The sequence below is a fragment of the Meriones unguiculatus genome, chromosome 3 (genome assembly GCF_030254825.1).
Source record: "Meriones unguiculatus strain TT.TT164.6M chromosome 3, Bangor_MerUng_6.1, whole genome shotgun sequence".
NCBI lineage: Eukaryota > Metazoa > Chordata > Mammalia > Rodentia > Muridae > Meriones > Meriones unguiculatus.
Window position 1 is genome coordinate 76,898,303 of NC_083351.1, and position 16,207 is coordinate 76,914,509.

Sequence of the window (16,207 nt, forward strand, 5' to 3'; positions counted from 1 at the left end):
CCCATCTCATATACCTGTTTAAGCCCCTGCCAGGAGTGGTGGCTAGGACACCAGGAGAAGCTCAGCATCTCTGAGCATAGTAGCAGGGACAGGACATTTTTCTTTCTGAGCTAAGGAATGCCTCTTGACACCTTCTTTTACTTCCCAGAGGGAATAAAAAATGTTTGCTATCGCCTTCCTAGTACAAGTGGGGAATCAGCAGTTCAGAGACGCACAGTACCTAGGTTCATATCATACAACAGGAGGTGGGGAAAAGACCCATTTTTTCCTGTGTTTTCCTCCACAGGCCCACAGGCCTTTCTCCTCCCTTGTTACTGCCTGAGACCTTCAGAGATTCCTGTGATTTAAGCCAATGCTCTTTCAATAGCCCCAGAACTCTGCCACCTGACCTCTGTCTTCCCACGAGGTCATTCTGAAAGAATTTTTTTTTTCCAAATAAGAAATCCCTGTATGCAATAAAAGATACACTCTCTTCTGAGTGAAATATAAAGAGTTCACGGCAGCTGTCTCTCCCCGTTTGCATTTTCTTCTGGCCGATGGGAAGGACAGATAAAGATAATGGGATTTCTTCATTTTTTTTTTTTTTTTTTTGGCCTTCCTCCTCCCTGGAAGGTGGAAGTATAACAAATTGTTTTGTGAGTGAGCCTATCCTCTGTCTATGGTGCCTGGAGCAGGACATGGGCCTGTGGGGCAGAGCTGTAGTGGGAGAGGTCTCAGCCTGCAATTTTCTCCTTATGTAGGCATAGGAATGTCAGGGTCACCTTCCTTCCTCCCCATAGCTACCACCTGCCTGTTTAATTCTGTTTTGATCCAGCACACTGTTTGGGGCCATAGCGTATCAGAGACTGTCCACTAAAACCTGAGCTGATGGTACAACTGGTTCAATCTTATGATACCAGCTGCAGAGAAGGCTGAAGCAGGAGGATCCCAAGTTCAAGGCAGTATGCCCAGGCTACAGAATGAGGTCAAGGCTAGACTGGGAAACTTGTAAGACCTTGATTTGGAATAAAAAATGAAAGCAGTGAAGTCTGTGCATTTGGATTTGGCTCAGCCAGGTGTATAGTGCTTGTGTAGCACACAGGAGACCATGGGCTCAAAAGTCCCCTGAGCTGTGGTGGCTGAGGGACTTTCCCCTTTCTTGCCTCTCCTGTGACTAGCCAGGATAGGGCACATCACAGTTTACAAGACCTATGTTGCATTTCTACTTTAGGAATTACTTCTCATAAACCCTAAATTTCATAGGTCAGTCATTTTCTACTTGAAAACTTGCTGTCACAATAAATGGTTTAGATGGTCACCTAAAACATTAAAATAGTTTCAGATGGTCACCTCCCCCCTCGCTGGGGTCACTTTTCTTACCCTTTACTATGGTTTTTCAAAGATCTGTGGATTGGACCTAGGACCCTGTGCGTGCTAGACAAACATGCTACTGAGCTATATTTCTAGACCTCTTTTTACTTCTTATTATAAGACAGTCTCCACTAAATTGCCCAGGCTGGCCTGCAACTTGCTCTGTAGCCCAGGTAGACTTTGAACTTCTAATTTCCCTGCCTCAACCTCATGAGTAGTCAGGATTACAGTCCTACAGTACCATGCCAAATTTCTAACCCCAGTACTCATTCCTACCCTCGTCACAGCTTTTCCAAATTTGTTTGTGGTCCTTGTCCCAGATCCTCCAGGGCAGCAGATATAGAGAAAGTCAAGACCTTTGCTGGGTTGCTGTGGCCTTACCTGGTCACAGGTGTGTAGAAGAGCACCTTGTCTCCTCTTGCAGCCCCCCTCATGGGTTCTGTGTGATGGAATAGAGTGGGCTTCTGGAGTTGGAAATCAGGGCCTCCAGGCTCTGACTTTCCTGATGCAGTCTCCTCATTTTGCCTGTCAGCATCAGCCTCCTGGGACAAGACCATCTGAGAGTTTGACTATAGGAGAGCTGGGCTTCTGGCTGTCACAAAGTATAAAAAAACGCTCTGCCTGGAATGAAACAATGAAATGAGCTATGGAGCTATGCTCTGCCAGACTCTCACCCCTTCCCTTTCTGTGTGTGTGTGTGTGTGTGTGTGTGTGTGTGTGTGTGTGTGTGTGTGGTGTATATATATGTGCAGCCATGCATGTGTGAGCCTACCTGTAGGCAACACTTCAAGGGCAATAGTGCCAGACCTGCTGAAGTAGTCTGGGCTCAGGGTGGTTTAGTCCCTCCACTCAGCCTGCTGTTGAGTGGGAGGACTCTCAGGAACACTCTCAGAGGCAATGTCCCCTTCCAGGTAGGCTGCAGGATTTCTTCTCCTGTCTAAGCCTGGATCTCCACTGCCAACCATATGCCTCCTCAAAGATTTGTGTACATACTACGTTCCCATCTTCCAACAGGAGCTGCAAGTGCTTCTGGCACAGATCCTGAACACTCTTGTGATCTGTGCCCTGTCCCTTTCATGCTTTAGTCACCCCTCACATTTCTGCCTTATTTCATGTCTCTCCACCCTCACTGCTCTAAGATTGGCCTTTCCCCTTACCTCTCCCCATCCCACAGCCTCATGTGCTGTGCTTGTCTATTGGATCTTATGGGCATCATCTGACACTCATAATTACAGATTCATCAGAGTCACACAAGTGCTATATTGAACACACAGCTCTCGTCAGCTAGGCAGAAGTGTGCTGTCCTTCACAGTCCATCTTGGGGTGGCCCTTTCCTGCATGGATCCTCTCATACCGTGCTCCTTCCTGTTTCCATCCAAACCCCTTGGGAACTCAGTAAATATGAGTCTTGTTCACCTCTGTCACCTGCCCTGCACTGCATTGCCCAGAGCCCCATGCCACCAATAAATGTAGTTTGATCAGAGTGGAGCTGAGACTTTTCATGGTCTGCCTTTCAGCATGATAATCACAGCAGGTTCCTTTTCCAGATGGTATGGTCGGTGTCCTCATCTGCAGAAGGTATTGTCAAGAGTTACCCAGAGCCAAGGTTCATGTTTTAGTTGGAGCTTGGCATACCGTTCAGTACCCAGAGGAGTTTCCCCCTCCCTGGACTCTAAGAGCAACCCCGTCTGTCTCAGCATCTACCCCGAACACTGCCATTGGCTGACCTGTTGCATTGTCCCTTGGCTATCCTGCCGTGATCACCTCATACAGAGCAAGACAGGGACACAAAGAGAAGGTTTTTATTTTTAAATTTTATTAAACATTTTAACTAATTTATTTTATGTACATATGGCGGGTTATGGAAACAAATGGGTTCTGTATCACACATATGGAAGATAAAAGACAACTTAAAATAGTTAGTTCTCTCTTTCCACAATGTTTCCTGGGGATTGAACTCGGGTTGCTGGGTGTGGTGGCAAGCATCTTACCTGACAAGCCACGTCATCAGCCCAAGAATGTTTTTAGTTCTAGTTTTCACAGGTTATGGTGGACATTCATCTGCTGCAGAGAGCATAGAACGGGGATTTGGAGACCTGAACTCTTTTTGCCTTTGCTGCTTAAAAAAAAAAAAAAAAGAGAGATCTGACATTGAGCATGCAACAATACAGTACACAAAATAAGGGGCGGACCCTCTCAGGGGCTTTCTGCGGCAACAGACAGTGGTGTATGTAGCACGGGCCCTGGGCACTGCACCTCATATCTTTAGATGGCAAGCCTACTATACCTCCTAAGTTCAGCTTAGCTTGTCACTCCTAGTGTGGGTAAGAGTTTATGGACTCACACATAGGTCAGAAGCACAGACTGCTCATCGGACAGGGAGGGAGACCAGCTTTGACTTTGGATTTTGCCTACTCCTCAGTGCCTGCTTCCCTTCCTAGCGCTTAATGGCTCATGCTTCTATTAGGGCGAGCCTGTGAAATAGGACAAGAACATCCAGAAAGCTGAGCCTAAGTCCATGCTCAGATTTTTCCTATGTCTTCCTACTGAAGACATAGGAAACATTTAATATTGATTTGTTGAAGAGTCAATAAACAAATCAAAAAAACAAATGCCTGAGGAGGGCAGTGAGAATCCAGATAAATGACTGACAGTGGAGCTCTGGGGCTTCAGAATCTGGGTTTTGTATGTGGTGAGCACAGGACGTATGGAACAGTATGTGGATGGGAAGAAGCAAGAGCCAGCCTCTGGGAGGTTCCAAGGCAGGGTGAAAGGTTGGTCAGTGTGGACATGGAGTGGGAATTGAACCCTCCAGTGGATGTAAATGTGGAGACTCTGGACAAGGAGAATAAATGTTAGGGAGCAGTTTCCTTGTTGATCTACTGAAAGTCTATCTAGATATTTAGGGGTGCTTTCCATTTGTACCCCATACTCTCCTCCACGCAGAGATCAGGTCTGTGGCCAATTGGAGGGCCTTTTTTCTTTGCTACAGCCCCAGGAATGAAATTGCCAGTAGCAGTCACCCAAACACATGGGTTCTCTTTCATCAGCAGTAGGTTGGAATGGCACATATCTTTATTTTTTTCTAAACCTTTCTGATAGTTTAGGTTAAAAGCACATAGCAATTTTTCTGTATAAGAAGTCACAAAAATAACAGGCTTAAGGGCTCTGAAGGCAAGGCTAAGTGCTCCCTGAGTCCATCTTACAGTCCTTATGTCAGTGTTTAAGGAGATATCCCTAACTGTTTGAGATTAAAAGACAATAGCTATTGCCTTCCTGGTACCTACAGATAAACTTTGCCCAAGTATGGGCCTGGGTTGGAGGCTGTAATACTGAGTATCCCAGAGGGATCTTCCTGTAATACTAGGGCCTGTGACCAAGCATTGGCATCAGTGGTAAGTGTGAGTCCTGCCTGCCCACTGCCCATCATCCTTAACCAATATCCTAGCTGTGGGGAAAACATGTGGCCATCCCATCAATATGGAAGGTCACTGTGGAAAAAGAGGCTCAAGAGTCAAGGAAAGCAGTCTACTGGCAGTCTGTCAGACCTGCAAAGCTCCAAGTGGGAGATTTTGGTAGGCCAGCCACATGCAAGTGTAAGTCTGGTCACAGTTGAGGGTGCAAACCCAACCCTGTGTTTTCATTCTTCACACTCACATGGCTGGCCTTAGGTGGCCATGCCTGAGCTGCATCCACACACATCCTCTGCCCTGAACACACCAATAGCACAGGCACTCCTTTTGTGGACATCAAGTGACCCTAAAGGGAAGACTGAAGTTCCCTAGATGTGAACTCAGCTGGCCAGTACACTGAAGAGTGGCCTGGCACAATGGTGTCTGTGTCTGGCTTCCTGAACTGACCTGTTTTTTCATTTTCTCAGTTGTAATGTCGGAAGAATGTGGGACAATAATCAAAGATGAGGTCGCACTTCTCAGTTCCCATAATCCTTTCTCTCAGGTTGCTAGCAGCAGCTCACAGCTTACCTCCAACTGTCATCTGCCATGGGATCAACATATACAACTGTGAGGTCCTCTTTGTACTGAGTATGAAACAGGCAACCATTACTAAGCCATAGGTGCCCTTTCTGCATTTGCCTGTCTGTTCACCTATTCATTCATTGAATAAATATTTGTCAAGGGAGTCCTGTGCCCTGTGCACTGCGTGAGCCCTGATGGTTAGGTATCTAGTCTCACCCATTTCTTACTCCAAGGACAGTCTGTGCCCCTGGGTAGACATGGCCTTTGTCTGCCCTACTTTTAAAAATGGGGGCATGGAAACTGACTCCCATTTGCTTACATAATTACTGGACAAGACTTAGAACTCTGGCTGCTGAGTATGCCTGGACAGGCTATGCATTGAACAACTTCAAGGGGAGTTTTGCAATGGAAATGCTACACAGCGGTTTGGAATCGGCAGTTTGTTGTCACTGCTTAGATGCCACTGAGATGGCTGTGGCCCTACTAGCCAGAGTGCCACTATGCCTACCAAGCTAGAAGGCTGGGAGCTGGACCTTAGGGAGAACCTTCCCCAGCCCAGCTGATAGTCTTAAATGTAGAACCCTCCCTGGCATGCCTTGAAGTTTCCCCTGTGATGTCTGTCATGCCCTCCACACAGCTTCTGACTCCACCAAACGTCATTCACCATGCAGACAGAAGCTGCCCACTGCCATGTTCCTCAGCCTAGCTGGTCTTCACCAGGGTCCACTGTACTGAGAATTAGCTGCTTGACCAAAATGGAGTGATTCCTCTTCCTCTAGCATAAAAGTTTGCAGGCCCATAGAGAGTTAAAAAAGCAAAGCAAAAGGGAACAGCACAACCCAATGACAGATGGAAACATGGGCCATCAGGTGCTTCACAGAGTCCTTCTCTCCAGTACATCACCCTACCTGTCCCAGGCCCAAATCACCATGAGCAATCCCAGCAGAATTATCTGCAGGCCTCAGAGATAGGCATCTCCAGTGAGTTCTCCACTCCAGTTAGCAAACATCCCTTTGAGTCTTAGCAGGGATGTCCTGGTAAAGCAAGGCTGGGCTAGGAAATCAAGAGCCCTCTGTACCTCCCCAGGGTGAGACACTTCCCTTCTGGGCCTGGATCCCATGTTTGCTGAAATGAACAGTTCTAACCACAGCACTACAGTGTAAGAAGAAATGGAACTTTCTGTGCCTCAAATGGGGCCAGAAAGGGAGGCACAGCCCAACCCTGGCAGGAGGGAAACAAAGCAGGGAATGTGCACATGTGTCTCTGAGGCCCATAGAGAAAAACAAAACAAAACAAAACCTCTGGCAGGCCCGGCAGGCAGTGTTATGCAAGGGAAGCTGTACCTATCTGCATGTACTCTGAGCAAGCCCAGTGTGTTATGCTCAACTCAAGAGTGCCAGCAGCTGCAAGCCAAGAAGTACTGTCTGGGCTTCTGGGAACCAGAGCAACAGCTATGTGCCTGGGACACATTATGTTGGACTTTATGAGGCTGTTATTCCATTCCAGTGTGTGCTCATGGGATTGGTATCCATGTGTATGCACACACGTATGTGTGAGCATGTTTATGTAGGAGAGCTGCCATGCACATATACTTCCGTGTGTTTATTTCAAGATTGTAATGTGTCCTTTTCCTTCCACATGTGATCTGTGCTAAATAGTACAGAGGTTTCTAGCTGATGAGCAGTACGCTCTTAGTGCCTTCCCTCTGTGTGATCCATCAGCAAGGCCCAGGGGTGCATATGCTGAAGTGGAAGAAGGGAGGCAGGGATTTTATATGTGTATGTATATACATAAATATACACACATATATATGTGTATACAGTGTATATGCATATGCACCTAACATATATGTTGAACATATTAAAATAATAAGTGCTGTCTAGATTCTAAGATGGATATTATCCACATTAGTTTTGTGGAGAGGGGAGTTTGGGGGAATAAGAATGGTCCACACACACTGTTTACTTAGTACTCTTCCAAGGGAGACTCACCTTTCCCTGCAAGGCATACCACAGGAAAAAGGTGAAGGGCTATAGTGAGTGAAGCTGCAGCACAGATTTTACCAGCTCCAGCAGTTTCTGATACAGCCAGTGAGTGGGGCTACCATGGGTACAAATGCTTTGCTGAGCACTTTGTGTCCTGTAGAGTTCTAGTTCATTCATTCATCCTGTGCACACTGCATAGCTTCCTGATGTTCTGAGCTCTCACAGCAAACAGGTGCAGGGGAGAACAAGTGGTGTTATTTACACACTTTCTTTTGATGTAATTTGTCGACTTAGGACAAGAACTAGTGTTCCACCCCCTCTGTCTTCTCTGACTTGAGAACATCCAAACTGATGCTCTTGAGGGATTTTTGTTTGTACTGGTCTGTCTGTGAGTGCGTTCTGGAGATAGTGCTATGTGATACCTTTATGAGGCACACAGGATGCTCCCAAGGAGGACCCAAGGGCCTTTTTGACTTGCCACCACTCTTCCTGCAGAGTGGAGACAAGGAAGCGGGGCGAGGATGATCCTGCAGGATGAAGATATCACCACCAAGATCGAGAATGACTGGAAGAGACTCAATACAGTAGCCCACTACCAGGTGAGCTGACCACAGAAGGCAGGAGCTGGCCTAGTAGATGGCCATTTCCTTGGAACCTGTAGGTTTTTAAATTACAGCTACTCTGGGATAGACACCAAGCCCCCAATGCATTCTTCACCAGCAATCCATTATTCTTGGTGACCCTGGGGGAGCTGATGTCACCCAGTCAGAGATCCCTAGCCTAATTGGAGATAGAATGCTGACATCCATCCTTGTAGGGTGTGGGCAGATTCCCCAAGGTTGTTTGCTTAGCAGGCCTCATGGGAATTCAAGGCAGTATGATCCCCAGAATGTCTAGGGAGGAAAAAAGGGAGGGAGGAGCTACTGCCAGAAATTGCTCCATACCGAAGCTATAAAATAGAATACAGCTAGTACTCTGGTCTTTGTGTTGTGTTATCAAGGGAAAGGAAAAGCTCCCAAAGACCAAGTCCCCATCAAGGTGCTAATTGTTCCCTATTGCCCCAAATAATCCTAATTTGTCCTTATTTCCTGGGATGAGTGGGAAGAGTTTCTGTGCCCAGGCCCTTCGAAGTCTTTATCCTATTAGGTTCCGGATGGCTCTGTGGTGGCTTTAGTATCCAAGCAAGTGACAGCCTATAATGCAGTGAACAACTCCACAGTCTCCAGGACTTCAGCAAGTAAATATGGTAAGATCTCATCAGGTGTCAAGGGTGGAAGGTAGGAGTATCCTGAGCAGGTGTGGCCAACAGACCTCATTCGCTAGGGTAGAGGATCAGTCAGCTGATTGGGAAGGATTGCCAGGATGGGACAGAAGTAACTGGTTCTGATCACTACCTCTGGGACATAAACTTTATTTGCAGGCAAAAGAAACACAGGGCTTGGAATAGCTGAACTGATAAAGGGCTTGCTGTGAAAGTTGAGGATCTAAGTTTGATCTCCAGAGTCCATGTAAAACTTCCAGGCATGGCAGTGTGTGCTTCTAATCTCATCCCTGGAGAAGGGGAGATAGGAGGGTACCTCAAGCTTACCGGATATCCATTTTAGCCTAATGGTGAGGGAACCATCTCAAAAATCATGGGGGATGCACCTATGAAATGACACACAAGGTTGACTTCTGGCCTCCGCATATGTGCACACACATATGTATGCTCACCATGGATACATGTGCACACACACACAGAACCTAACCTTCATGAGGTCATACAGTCTATAAAGTCTTACTCGCCCCCATCATCTCACATCAAGTTCACAATAATCTAGTGAATTAAATAATGATTATTTTCCTGTATTATTTATATTGGTTATAACTCAGAAGCACAGAGGTTAAATGATTGGTGAAGGTCACATTATTATCATGCAGTGGCATGAAGGGCAAGGAGGGGAAAGGATACTGGACATAATGTCAACGCTCCAGAGATGCCATGTTTTTTCACTATTTATGTGCTTGGGGACACACAATCACCCTGAGCAGTGAATTCTTGTTAGAAAAAAGACTAAACTTATTGCCGATGATAAAGAGGTGAACATAGAAGCTGGGCACAGCAGGACATCATCCTTCACCTGTTCAGTTCCCATTTTACCACCACACAAAAGAGAGGAAAGCGATTCGTCAAGTAAGTTAGAAGTGGTCTGGGCCAGAGCAGGACAGAGACGAGCAGATGCCTAGTGAGCCTCACCTGGCCAAGGCTCATCCAGAAAGTCTACCTGCTCTTCCACGTACACTTAATTGGATACACACTGCAGGACTTGAGAGCATGCACAAGGAGAAGCATAAAAGAAGTACAAGCTTACGTTTCTACAAATTGAATAATTAAGGGCTGACTCAATACCAAGTACAAGAGTGTGGGGGCTGTATGAGTGGGTAGAATTTGCTGCAGATAATTTCTGGAGGTGGCAGGAAAGACATCAGCATTTTGGGAAATGTGCCACACTGTGGCAAAGTAACAGTGCCAGCCTGTGGCAGGAAGGATGAGACAATAGTGGCCGTGGCTGGAGAGAGGGGTGTCCTGTGAGTTGTTGGGGGTAGGACTACAGAGACTCACTCATACTGGGCTGCTGTACTCTTCGCATTGGCAGAAAACATGATCCGGTACACAGGCAGCCCAGACAGCCTCCGTTCCCGAACACCCATGATCACCCCTGACCTGGAAAGTGGGGTCAAGCTTTGGCATCTGGTGAAGAATCATGAGCATGGAGACCAGAAGGAGGGGGACCGGGGGAGCAAGATGGTGTCTGAGATCTATCTGACACGACTACTGGCCACAAAGGTATGGGACTTGACAGCAGGGTGTAGTGAGTGTGTTTTCATAGAAAGGTCCTTCATCTGCCAGGAAAATACTGGGGCTGAGGGCTAAGGAGACAGTTCAGTTGGTAAAGACCTTGCTTTGCAAGCATGAGAACCCAGGTTTCAAAGCCAGGAGCCTTCATTAAGAGAGACAATCTGTACACAGTGCTTTGCTTGTGCTGGGAAGGCTGAGAAAGGGGATTGCTTTGGGTTTGCTGGCTGCCCAGTTTAGCCAAATTGCAAGCTCCAGGTTCAGCAAAAATCCTGTCTCAAAAACTGTGGATAGGGATCAAGGAAGACACTTTGGAGTTCCCCTCTAGCTTCCATACATGCACACGTGTGCACATACACATGCACACGTGCATGCCCTCACATCATGCATATTCATTCTTGCTAGCACAGTTGCTAAGTGTGCGCCAGGCCCTTTTGTTGTCCTCCCCTATCAGGCAATGTCATAAGCCTAGGGATGCCTCAGAACTGCGCTGCAGGATCCTGCTCAACCTGTCACTCCAGGCAGATCCCTGCAGACACGAGTTAGCACACAAACTGAAGTTTTACCTCCACCCCCCTCAGCACGCTTTCTCAGCTACAGACACTCGCTACATCTATCCCCATTCTCCCACTGTTCCTTAGAGAAGAACAGCTTGTTCTCAGGGGCACTATGTACCATCACTAAGGACGGAAACTGGGGCTGTAGCCGTAGCTTTGCTGACACTATTTCTAATCCTGATACTGGAGAGGATCTGTGCCTGTGGTCCTAGCCTTTCTCTTAAGAGTCTGGGTTCTCCGGTCCTTCTGTGGACCCAGATGGCCATTGACCAGGGTGGGTATTAGCCAAGCAGAACCAGCAGATTATATTTGTCAGCTCTGACCAAAGCTCATTAGCATTTTTGGAAAGTGATACAACGGCACTGGCAGAGATGAAACCAAACCCTGTGGCTGGCAGAGGGAGGTGGCTTTGCCTTGTCATCTGTCTCTGTCTATGCTCTGTGCAGAGAGGAAAGGTAGAACTGTCAGAGACCCGTGAAATGGGAGAAGATCTGATAAAGAGTATCACTCCCCAACTTTTGTGTCATGTTTAGCAGAGAGGCGGAGCACTGACCTCACTTGCCCTGTCCCAGAGGTAGCTTTTCAAACCCTTCCGCAGAACTGCCTAGGCTGAGCTGGAGCTGAATATATCCCCTTCCCCAGGGCACACTGCAGAAGTTTGTGGATGACCTGTTCGAGACCATCTTCAGTACAGCCCACCGTGGCTCTGCCTTGCCCCTAGCCATCAAGTACATGTTCGACTTCCTTGATGAGCAGGCTGATAAGCATGGCATCCATGACCCGCACGTCCGCCATACCTGGAAGAGCAACTGGTGAGTAAAGGGTGGAATGACCAGTGGCTTGCACACCCAGGCCTGTATGAGGGAGAAAGGTTTTCTGGAAATGAGCTGGCCATTGTCTACCTCCTAGCGGAGTAACTAATCAACCCCAGTCTCTGGTCTTCCCCATCTTCTCACTTTCCTCTCCTCTAATCTGTCTTTGTACCATTTTTTTCCAGTCAGTTTTCTGGACACCATACCATGCTAATCCAATGAGAAAAAGTTAATATATACCATCAAGCCAGGCATTGTGGCATCCAGCTACTCCTTGGACAATATATACAATATTGAAGATCTTAGATGAGTCAGACAGGATCCCTGCCCTGTAAGCTGGCAGATGAGGATGTGGGACAAGAGAGACATTTGTCCTTATACATGGACAAATGCTAGCCTAGAAAATACATATGTTGGACAAGGTCAATAGGGTTTTGAGTACAAGCAGATGGCACCCAGCTGAACAAGAAACATTCCAACCCCACCTAATAAGATTATCTTTTCCTTCCCAAACTCCTTTCCAAAAGCTGCCCAGAGTAACTTTGTGTTCCCTGGAGGCCACAGGATTTTCTAACCACTGACAATACTCCAGGCATCTCCACCGTGGCCCCACTGTCTTCACCATCTGTATATAGCGAGTATTCTATTTGAGGTTAAAGTCACAAGGCAAGCATCAGTATTCAAAACAGGATGCAGAACCTTGAGGAAATGGGGCTCAGTAAATATTGATGAGACTCGGGCAGCAATGGCCTGCTCGAGAGTTCTACCTGAAGCACAGCTAGCTGATGTTTAGATTCATCCTTTAGAGCTGACCTCGTCACCTTTAGATGGTCTTTTTCCAAGTCACTTTTCCCCAGCTATTTGTTCTAAAGCAGCATAGGCCTAGAGCCCAGTCCTATAGCTCCTAGGACTGGCCAGGCTCCAGGACACAACCAGGCACCCCGATGCCCATCCAGCAGCCCAGACCTGAAAACTGAGGAGGCAGAAGTCAGCCTGGAGTATCAGTGCTATTCATCTTCTGTGGACTTTCGCTCTTCCTCTTGCAGAGGATCAATACCCCCAAAGAGGGTCAGCCCATGCAGACCTTGGGTTCCTAGAACTTGGGTTCCATCCTATGCATCTGGTAAGTTAGTGTCTTCCTCTCTGGATCCTGTCAGTTTGACTTTTGGAGGAGTCTGAGGGACAGCACCCACTACATCTCTCTGACTACATCTTTACCTAGTGTTAGCCACCTTCACATAGGAGAAGTGCTCCACTGAGCCCTTCTTTTGGTGTTGCCCAGCAAGACATGATGTTGCAAACCACCCCCCTAGATGCCAGCCTCCTTTCTGAATATCCCAAGGTCACAAGTGCTGCATTGAGACTTGATAAGGCAATAGAAAGCCCAGGAAATAATCACAGTTCATGTACTGTAGGAAGAGCTACATCACTTCAAGTTCTTCCTTAGAAGGTCATCTCCTGCCCCTGCCCTGATCCCTTGGTACGCTGGACAAGATGCAATTAGAAATGCCTGTGGACTTGAGTTCATTGTCCCTGCTGAGGGCATTGTCTCTTCATTCCTGACTCAAGGTGCCTCTCCCACCCCCACCCCCTTCCCAGTTCCCTACAGGCTCTCTGTTAAATAACAGCCCTTCTCATTTAGCCAGAGTGGCTGCAATCGGGCAGAGATGAGCACCACCACTGATGTTAATAACATGCTAATATCTCATTAGACAGGAGCTTTAGTCATGCCTCTGCTTCCTGTGTGGTGCGCCTGCCTCCCTGCTGGGTTAAGGGACAGGGATAAACAGTTTCTCCACCATGGTGGGTTCCTACCACCTCTGCTCTGAATGGGACTTAGGGAAACCCAGGGGAGATTGGAACAGGAGAATTTACTGGAAGGGAAACTGAGTCTCTTATTTGGATCTCCAAGCCCAGAGACCATGACCACCTTTTAGGGAGGTTGGGAAGTGACCACAAGCACCGATACCTATATGCTATCACTCCATTTACTTCCTATCCTGGATTCACAATGATAAAGCAAATGACAGACACCAAATATTAGCAAACCTCAGTGTGCCTGCCCAAACCTTTTGTGACACTCATTGTAGAGACTTAATAAATGCTTTTGATTGATTGGCATCCATGAATGTCAGGTTTTCCCATATTTATGGTGTTTGTTGTTTGTATTATACAGACTGGCTGCCAGCAGATAGGGCAAGAGAAAATATTGTATCTGATGCCTTGAAATAATGTAATTCAAAGATGTTAAGTTCTAAAAGGCAGGCCAAACACACGCAGGCATTGTAACTATCACCAACCGTGAGCACAGCCACCAAAACAACAATAAAACATCAGGGGAAGAGGCAGGAGGCAGAGAGGTGCGAGAAAAGAGAAAGAAGCAGCCTGCCGGCACTGTCCTCCTCCTTAGCAGCAGCTTGGCAGGCTTGTGGGAGCTGCAGAGTAGAACGAGCAGGGAAAGCACAGCCCAGAGAGGCATCCTTCAGGACGGTCCTCCTCCTGCGGGTCTTCTGTCGAGCAAACTCAGTGACTACAGAACCAGGCCACATGTGTAATTTTCTCTTTGTCTCTGTATGTGGATCCCTACCTGCAGCCAACCCAAGGAATACACCTTTGTTTTAAAATAAGTCAAGTATGGGCCTGAGCATGTTTGAGCCCTAGATTTGATCTCCAGTACAACATACAATTGTGTGTTGTGGTGCACACATGTAACCCCAGTGTTTAGGAATTAGAGGCAGAAGGATCCTCAGCTACATAGTAAATTTAAGGACAGCCTGGGCTACATGAGAAATGGGGAAATGTGGAGCTGGGAAGATGGTTCACTTGGTAAAGTGCTTGCCATGCATGAACAAGGGCCTGAGTTCAAGCTCCAGCACCTATAGAAAAAGCTAGTCATGGTGGTACACTTGTAAGTTACCACTGGAGAGACTGAGACAAAAGGGTCTCCAAAGCTTTCTGGCCAGCCAGTTTAGCCAAGCCAGTGAGAAGCCCTGTTTCAAAAGAACAAACTAAAACATTCAAGGTGGATGGCTCCTGGGTAATGACACTAGAAGGTGACCTCTAGTCTCCACAGGCACAAACACACAAGTATACCCCTCCCTAAACACAACACAACAACATACAACAGTGAAGAACAAACTTGTCAAGTGTCCCAAGTATCCCCTCTGAGGAGCCTCGGCAGGGGCTGCTCTCTGGGTAGATTTGGTACCTAGCTGAGTCCAACATTCTCTGTGCTCAGCAGGAAGTGTTGTTTGTATGCATCTGGCTGCATATGTCTCTATAACCCTGGGCTGCAGGATTCTGAAGACAAAGGATGTGTTCCAGTCATACTATTCCCTGTTGCTAGCCAAGCTCTTGGTAGGTAGTAGGTACTGACTGGAAGACAGGAGGGAAGGGATAGGACACTCTGAGTTAGATAAGGAGTTGGTGCTCTGTGGCAGCTTGGTGGTAAAAGATCACTTGGTCACATCCACCCTCAGTGTCAGTTTTTTCACCAGGCAGGGAGTAGCCTTTGGCACCACACAGTAAGCAAGGGTGTGACTTCGGCCAACCATCCAGTAAACAGTCAGATTGAAAAATCTAGATTCCTGAAAGCTCACCAAAGAAAGGATCCCAGCAAAGGCAGATAGGAATTAAGAATTCTGTTTTGTAACACACACAGGCTGATGCTCATGCCAAAAGGAAGGGTCAGAGTCCCACATCACAACTGGGTATCACATCCTTTCAAGGTCCTCCAATGGTGCACCTCTAGATGATCGCACCTGCACCCCTACCCTCAATCAAGCTGACTTCCTGTATGCTGAATAGACCCACTTCCCTGCCTGTACCCTTGACCGCCCACAGCAGTCACAGATGGTTCCTGGGCTCGGTGAAGTGTAGCTATTGTTCCTTCTCAGAACTCTCCATCAGGCTACACCCCATGGCCCCGTCACCCCTGACCAGCTGCTCCTTCCCTCCACACAGCCTGCCCCTGCGGTTTTGGGTGAACATGATCAAGAACCCTCAGTTTGTGTTTGACATCCATAAGAACAGCATCACGGATGCCTGTCTCTCTGTGGTGGCCCAGACCTTCATGGATTCTTGTTCCACATCAGAGCACCGGCTGGGCAAGGACTCTCCGTCCAACAAGCTGCTTTATGCCAAGGACATTCCCAGCTACAAGAATTGGGTGGAGAGGTGAGCATGCCCCGTGGAAACCTGAGGCTGCCTGGCTGGAGCAGGCTACGACCATGGACCAGGGAGTGCTGCAGTGCAATCAGGCTGCAGTTTCCAGACTAGTCACTGTCTCAGCTGATCCTGCAGCTGGAACACCCCCCACTCAGGGCCTCCTTACTGGAGCAAGCACCAGTAACCATAGCAGAAGTTGCCATGTGACCCCCCTCCCTATATGGAACAGCATGGATCTTAGCGGATGAAGTATCTTTTAAGCCAGAAGGAGGTGTGGTCCATGATCTTCTCCCCACTACTAACACACACACACAACATACACATGTACCATACACACAGATACTACATATGCATACATAGTATGTATAACAAACAAATGCATGGACCGTATACACATGCATTCATAATATTGCATGCATGCATAGGTACCATGAACACATGTATATACTATGTATACATAAAATCACAAGCATATATCTACACATATCTATATGCATCCATGTCCATTTACAATATACCATAC

General features: G+C 47.3%; 1 protein-coding gene across 1 annotated transcript in view; it reads left to right on the top strand.

Annotated features, from left to right (window-relative positions):
• The window catches only part of Plxna4 (plexin A4), a 455,563-nt gene that overhangs the window by 425,636 nt on the left and 13,720 nt on the right, over positions 1-16,207 (top strand). Inside the window, exons 26-30 of the mRNA XM_060380221.1 lie at positions 7,808-7,911; positions 8,459-8,558; positions 9,949-10,139; positions 11,348-11,517; positions 15,481-15,693. Coding sequence (XP_060236204.1) covers positions 7,808-7,911; positions 8,459-8,558; positions 9,949-10,139; positions 11,348-11,517; positions 15,481-15,693 — 778 coding nt within the window. The remainder of the gene's footprint in view (positions 1-7,807; positions 7,912-8,458; positions 8,559-9,948; positions 10,140-11,347; positions 11,518-15,480; positions 15,694-16,207) is intronic.